Source organism: Emiliania huxleyi (genome assembly GCF_000372725.1).
Source record: "Emiliania huxleyi CCMP1516 chromosome Unknown EMIHUscaffold_199, whole genome shotgun sequence".
NCBI lineage: Eukaryota > Haptophyta > Isochrysidales > Noelaerhabdaceae > Emiliania > Emiliania huxleyi.
This window is the reverse complement of record NW_005200608.1, coordinates 167,530-174,363: the sequence shown is the minus strand read 5'-3', so window position 1 is coordinate 174,363 and position 6,834 is coordinate 167,530. Positions and strand designations below refer to the sequence as shown.

Sequence of the window (6,834 nt, the reverse complement as noted above, 5' to 3'; positions counted from 1 at the left end):
CTGACGCTTTGAGCGTTCGGGGCAATGCCAACGGCGTACTCAATCGGCGGCAATTCGCAACCGTCGCAAGTAAAGCGAAAGAGCTCTTTGGAAGCTACCTTAACGTGGTCGTTGAACGGCAGAAGCTGAGCCTGAGAGAAGAAGGAAAGACCGCGTTCTACTATGCGCGCGAATGCGCTTCTAATGGCCTAACGACAGAATCAACTGTCATCGAAGGGTTCAACCTCGATAACTTCAATTTGACAGCCGTGTTCGAAGGTGGCGAGGCTAGGAGAAGGCGGCTGTCCGAGTCAGGAAGCGGGCCAATGACGATCACGATCCCAGCCCAATCGCCAAGTTCACCACCGCCCAATCACCCTATGCCACCATCACCCCCACCATCTCCGCCGCCGCCATCGCCGCCGCCGCCCTCGCCGCCGCCCTCCCCACCGCCTCCGAGCCCGCCTCCATCGCCACCGCCCTCGCCGCCTCCGCCCAGCCCACCGCCTCCGTCGCCACCGCCCCCGAGCCCGCCGCCGCCCTCGCCGCCGCCCTCGCCGCCTCCGCCAAGCCCGCCGCCGCCCTCGCCACCGCCGCCCTCGCCCCCTCCGCCCTCGCCGCCACCCAGCCCTCCGCCTCCCTCGCCGCCCCCTGCCTCGCCGCCGCCGCCCTGGCCGCCACCGCCCTCGCCGCCGCCCTCGCCGCCGCCTCCAAGCCCGCCTCCGCCTTCTCCTCCGCCGCCCTCACCACCCCCTCCGTCGCCGCCACCGCCAAGTCGGCCTCCTCCCTCGCCGCCGCCGCCCAGCCCTCCGCCGCCATCACCACCACCACCCTCGCCGCCGCCGCCCTCGCCGCCGCCTCCGAGCCCTCCGCCTCCAAGTCCGCCTCCGCCCTCCCCGCCGCCGCCCAGCCCGCCGCCACCGTCGCCGCCGCCTCCAAGCCCGCCACCCCCGTCGCCTCCGCCGCCCAGCCCGCCGCCGCCATCGCCGCCGCCCCCGTCGCCGCCGCCTCCGAGCCCACCCCGGGCCAGCCCGCCACCTCCCTCGCCTCCACCGCCCTCGCCACCGCCTCCGAGTCCACCGCCCCCGAGCCCACCCCCCCCGAGCCCGCCGCCGCCATCGCCACCGCCTCCCAGCCCCCCGCCACCGTCGCCGCCGCCGCCCTCGCCGCCGCCGTCGCCGCCTCCCCCAAGCCCACCACCGCCCTCACCCCCACCACCGAGCCCGCCGCCTCCGAGCCCGCCTCCGTCTCCACCACCGCCCTCGCCTCCCCCGCCCTCGCCGCCGCCTCCGTCGCCACCGCCCCCGAGCCCGCCGCCGCCCTCGCCGCCGCCCTCGCCGCCTCCGCCAAGCCCGCCTCCGCCCTCGCCACCGCCGCCCTCGCCCCCTCCGCCCTCGCCGCCACCCAGCCCTCCGCCTCCCTCGCCGCCCCCTCCCTCGCCGCCGCCGCCCTCGCCGCCGCCGCCCTCGCCGCCGCCCTCGCCGCCGCCTCCAAGCCCGCCTCCGCCTTCTCCTCCGCCGCCCTCACCACCCCCTCCGTCGCCGCCGCCGCCAAGTCCGCCTCCTCCCTCGCCGCCGCCGCCCAGCCCTCCGCCGCCATCACCACCACCACCCTCGCCGCCGCCGCCCTCGCCGCCGCCTCCGAGCCCTCCGCCTCCAAGTCCGCCTCCGCCCTCCCCGCCGCCGCCCAGCCCGCCGCCACCGTCGCCGCCGCCTCCAAGCCCGCCACCCCCGTCGCCTCCGCCGCCCAGCCCGCCGCCGCCATCGCCGCCGCCCCCGTCGCCGCCGCCTCCGAGCCCACCCCCGCCCAGCCCGCCACCTCCCTCGCCTCCACCGCCCTCGCCACCGCCTCCGAGTCCACCGCCCCCGAGCCCACCCCCCCCGAGCCCGCCGCCGCCATCGCCACCGCCTCCCAGCCCGCCGCCACCGTCGCCGCCGCCGCCCTCGCCGCCGCCGTCGCCGCCTCCGCCAAGGCCACCACCGCCGCCACCCCCACCACCGAGGCCGCCGCCTCCGAGGCCGCCTCCGTCTCCACCACCGCCCTCGCCGCCTCCGCCCAGCCCACCGCCACCGTCGCCACCGCCCCCGAGCCCGCCGCCGCCCTCGCCGCCGCCCTCGCCGCCGCCCTCGCCGCCTCCGCCAAGCCCGCCGCCGCCCTCGCCACCGCCGCCCTCGCCCCCTCCGCCCTCGCCGCCACCCAGCCCTCCGCCTCCCTCGCCGCCGCCGCCCTCGCCGCCGCCCTCGCCGCCGCCTCCAAGCCCGCCTCCGCCTTCTCCTCCGCCGCCCTCACCACCCCCTCCGTCGCCGCCGCCGCCAAGTCCGCCTCCTCCCTCGCCGCCGCCGCCCAGCCCTCCGCCGCCATCACCACCACCACCCTCGCCGCCGCCGCCCTCGCCGCCGCCTCCGAGCCCTCCGCCTCCAAGTCCGCCTCCGCCCTCCCCGCCGCCGCCCAGCCCGCCGCCACCGTCGCCGCCGCCTCCAAGCCCGCCACCCCCGTCGCCTCCGCCGCCCAGCCCGCCGCCGCCATCGCCGCCGCCCCCGTCGCCGCCGCCTCCGAGCCCACCCCCGCCCAGCCCGCCACCTCCCTCGCCTCCACCGCCCTCGCCACCGCCTCCGAGTCCACCGCCCCCGAGCCCACCCCCCCCGAGCCCGCCGCCGCCATCGCCACCGCCTCCCAGCCCCCCGCCACCGTCGCCGCCGCCGCCCTCGCCGCCGCCGTCGCCGCCTCCCCCAAGCCCACCACCGCCCTCACCCCCACCACCGAGCCCGCCGCCTCCGAGCCCGCCTCCGTCTCCACCACCGCCCTCGCCGCCTCCGCCCAGCCCGCCGCCTCCGTCGCCACCGCCCCCGAGCCCGCCGCCGCCCTCGCCGCCGCCCTCGCCGCCTCCGCCAAGCCCGCCGCCGCCCTCGCCACCGCCGCCCTCGCCCCCTCCGCCCTCGCCGCCACCCAGCCCTCCGCCTCCCTCGCCGCCCCCTCCCTCGCCGCCGCCGCCCTCGCCGCCGCCGCCCTCGCCGCCGCCCTCGCCGCCGCCTCCAAGCCCGCCTCCGCCTTCTCCTCCGCCGCCCTCACCACCCCCTCCGTCGCCGCCACCGCCAAGTCCGCCTCCTCCCTCGCCGCCGCCGCCCAGCCCTCCGCCGCCATCCCCACCACCACCCTCGCCGCCGCCGCCCTCGCCGCCGCCTCCGAGCCCTCCGCCTCCAAGTCCGCCTCCGCCCTCCCCGCCGCCGCCCAGCCCGCCGCCACCGTCGCCGCCGCCTCCAAGCCCGCCACCCCCGTCGCCTCCGCCGCCCAGCCCGCCGCCGCCATCGCCGCCGCCCCCGTCGCCGCCGCCTCCGAGCCCACCCCCGCCCAGCCCGCCACCTCCCTCGCCTCCACCGCCCTCGCCACCGCCTCCGAGTCCACCGCCCCCGAGCCCACCCCCCCCGAGCCCGCCGCCGCCATCGCCACCGCCTCCCAGCCCCCCGCCACCGTCGCCGCCGCCGCCCTCGCCGCCGCCGTCGCCGCCTCCCCCAAGCCCACCACCGCCCTCACCCCCACCACCGAGCCCGCCGCCTCCGAGCCCGCCTCCGTCTCCACCACCGCCCTCGCCGCCTCCGCCCAGCCCACCGCCTCCGTCGCCACCGCCCCCGAGCCCGCCGCCGCCGCCTTCCGCCTCGCCATTGCCGCCGCCGCCAAGCCCGCCGCCGCCCTCGTCGCCTTCAGCTAACGCGAACCTGCAGTCTACGGACCCGCCGTGCTTCCCGAGCTCTGCGACGGTGCAGCTCGCCGACGGCGAGACCGTCCCCCTCTCCTCCCTCTCCGCCGGAGACTCGATCCTCGCCGCGGCGGCTGACGGTACGCTCGCTTTCAATGTCATATGAGAGGGGTGTCACTTGTTTGACTCGCTTGCTGACCAATACAGGCACCCTCGGCTTCGACGCTGCCTCCTCCTTCTCGCTGGCCGACCCGTCCGCCAAGGCGGCCTTCCTCTCGCTCGCCACCGCAACGGTGACGGTCACGCTCACCCCGACGCACAAGCTGCCCGCCGGCCCGGCAAAGGAGCTCAAGCAGGCGTCCGAGGTTGCCGTTGGCGAGATGATCTGGATCGCGTCGCCGGCCGCGGGCGCGCTCGTGCAGGCGCCGGTCTCTCCCGCGCCTTCTCCTCCCTTGCTAGTCCCCAACCCACCTCCTGACCTCTAGCCCCCCCCCACCACCACCACCACCCGTTCCCCCCCACAGGCGCCGGTCCTCAAGATAACCAAGGTCGTGGCCGACGGGCTGCACAGCCCGCTCACCAAGCACGGAGGCTGGCCGGTCGTCGACGGCGTCGCGACTTCGTACAACAGCGCGGCCGTCGTCGCGCGCAACAAGTACCTCGTCCCGCTCGTCGAGGCGGTCTGCCCCTCCCTCGGCCGCCTCGTCGTCGCGTTTGCGAACCCCAAGACGATGCACTATATCGATGGCCAGGTGCCCTGCGCGAGCAATCCCTCCTCCCTCCCTCTCTTACTTGCACTCTCCGACTCGCTCTCTGTCTCTCTCGCTCCCGCTAGGTGGTCGAGCCCCTCTCCTCGCTCGCTGCGGCCGCCCTAGCGGCCGCTGCCTTTGCCGCGCGCGAGATGTTGGCGGGCAAGTGAAGCGTCCTCCAGCTGAGGGAGGGTGAGAGGCTGTAGAGTTTACCAAGAGCACTGTAGAGCTGTAGAGATGCAGAGCGCGCTGAAGAGCGCTGGAGAGCTTGAGCACTTGATCGCGAGTGGAGCTCTACATCCGGCGTGAAGAGCGATGTGGAGCGGAGTGGCGCGATTTACTGTGTTTTCACTGTGAGAGCAACGTGACCCTCCGTACGTTTTTCTCAACGTTTGAATGAATAAAACGGACACGCCAAGCGAGGGTGGGAGAAGGACAGGGTCCCCGCCGGCACGAGCAGGATCCTTGAAGAAAGAAAAAAGAAAACGTACAGAACCCAAGGGATTTTGAAGCAGTACAGCCCCCGCGAGCCGCGTGTACGGGGGAAGGACCGTGAGTTGACGGAAATCGGAGGACGCGACCCACTTCGCCACAGACGGTCCCGCGCCTCGCCGCTATGACGGCCGCACGACCGCAGCTCGTGTGCGTGCGGCCGTCTTTGTCCGGAGTGAAAAGTCCATTCTCGGGTCCGTTGGCCTCTTTTGTAGGGAAGAATTTTGATACCCGTCAAGACGCCTGCTGGGGGCAGCTTCGCGATGAAGCCGTCTGTTCCCCCAGCAGTACACACTAAACAGATAGGAGGAGAAAGGGGACGGTGGTGGGTTCGACGAGAGAGAGGAAGGCACTGGCGACGCGCACAGGCCGACGTCAGCTTTTTGCGTCTGAGGCCGACGGCCTCGCTGAGGCCGACGGCGGTTTGACGCAAAGACGGCGCCTGCTTGCAAATTTCTTTTGTCGCCAGGGCACTTTGCCAGTGGCTCCCTGTCTGTGTTACGCCATGTGCAGCTCGCTCGTCCGCCCATAGATGCGTGCTAGCTGACTGTAGCCAGCTTCCCGGCCTACGGCGTCTACCGGGAGCCTCCCGGACCATCGACCTCGGGAGCTCTCCCGCACCGTTTAAGCGTTTAAGACCGTTTAAGGAATCGGCGGCCCAGGCAGCCTTAAAATGGGCCCGGGCCCGTTTTAAGCCGTTTAAGCCGCAGGCGCCCCAGGGCCCACCCTTTTAAGCCTAGGCGCTAGGGGTCCCCTAAGAGAAGACTGGTGCCTGATATGCTGCCTCCCTGCGGATGCTGCCGGCGAGCCTGGCGGTCCGCTGTACTACAAGGATGTGCTGACTCGATCCTACCCCGCAATCTTCTACCCCCACGACTCGGAACACGAATGTGACAGGACCATCGGGTCCTTCAGCCACCAAAGCGAGATCACCCGAGAGCAGCTGAGTCTGCCCGTCTGGCCTCGCCTCCCTCTCCTCTCCAGGCATTCGTGGCATCCTATGGGTCGTCCAGAGTATCGACCTCTGGCTTGTCAGCCGCCCCACCGAGGGCACCATGAAGTACAGCGATCGCCACCTCGCTGGCCTCTCCGCAAGCAAGGCCCCCGACCGCGTCGAACTCATCGGCGCGGGCTCTCTCGGCTACGATGCGGGACCGGCCCCGTACGGGACCGGCGGACCGGCCCCAGCTTCGGCTGAGGGCTAACAAGCTGCCGAGCCCAAATCACTGTGACAGTCGTGCACGTGATTTCTTGTTGGTCTTCAAAAATCTCTCGGTTCACCCACCCACGGCCGGGACGGGTCCCGCACCGGGCTGAAGCGAAGAAGCGAAAAAAGAGAATTTAAAACAAACAAAAATATTTAAACAAAACAACTTCTTCACAGCAGACAGGCTCGACACAGGTGCGGACTGGCGAGTGCTAGTACAAGAATAAGAAACCAGCAAAAGGCGCTGAGGCACCTCTGGCAAGGAGCGCGCCGTCGTACGCTTCGCCCGCTTCACTGAGGCGGTGGCGGAGAGCTCCCGCTTTTTGCGCAGCCATGGGCGCCTGCCTCTCGATTGCTGGCCCGCTGCCTCAACAGCGCGCCCTCTTCTTCCCGGACCGCGCAATGCCTTGTCGGCAGGCGCTCAAGGGACAGCCCTGCAGGAGAAAACACTGCACGTACGAGCACGACGCCTCCCGTTCGTCGCTGATGCAGCTGCTCGCGGTGATTGGCGACGCGACGACGACGCTGGACGTCTGCGTCTTCACCATAACGTGCAACGAGCTCGCCGACGCAATCATCGCGGCTGCGAAGCGCAAGGTGCGAGTGCGGGTCATCACAGACGACATACAAGCTACCAGCCAGGGCTCGGACGTGTCCGAACTAGCCCGAACCCCGGGCGTGACGCTGCGTACGGATCAGCAGAAGGAGGCGCA

The 6,834-nt window shown here is 72.6% G+C and overlaps 3 protein-coding genes across 3 annotated transcripts in view; 2 read left to right on the top strand and 1 right to left on the bottom strand.

Annotated features, from left to right (window-relative positions):
- Positions 1-357: 357 nt before the first annotated feature.
- Positions 358-3,639, bottom strand: EMIHUDRAFT_113795 (hypothetical protein; the record flags this gene model as incomplete). Its single annotated transcript, XM_005781856.1, has 1 exon — positions 358-3,639. One exon carries the CDS (start codon positions 3,637-3,639, stop codon positions 358-360), a length of 3,282 nt encoding a protein of 1,093 aa, XP_005781913.1.
- Positions 3,640-5,038: 1,399 nt separating this feature from the next.
- EMIHUDRAFT_234002 (hypothetical protein) lies at positions 5,039-6,119 on the top strand (the record flags this gene model as incomplete). Its single annotated transcript, XM_005781855.1, has 4 exons — positions 5,039-5,096; positions 5,283-5,336; positions 5,655-5,804; positions 5,899-6,119. 4 exons carry the CDS (start codon positions 5,039-5,041, stop codon positions 6,117-6,119), a joined length of 483 nt encoding a protein of 160 aa, XP_005781912.1.
- Positions 6,120-6,454: 335 nt separating this feature from the next.
- Positions 6,455-6,834, top strand: part of EMIHUDRAFT_314734 (hypothetical protein) — a gene marked incomplete at both ends in the record, with an annotated part of 600 nt that continues 220 nt past the window's right edge. The window contains one exon of the mRNA XM_005781854.1: positions 6,455-6,809. Coding sequence (XP_005781911.1) covers positions 6,455-6,809 — 355 coding nt within the window. The remainder of the gene's footprint in view (positions 6,810-6,834) is intronic.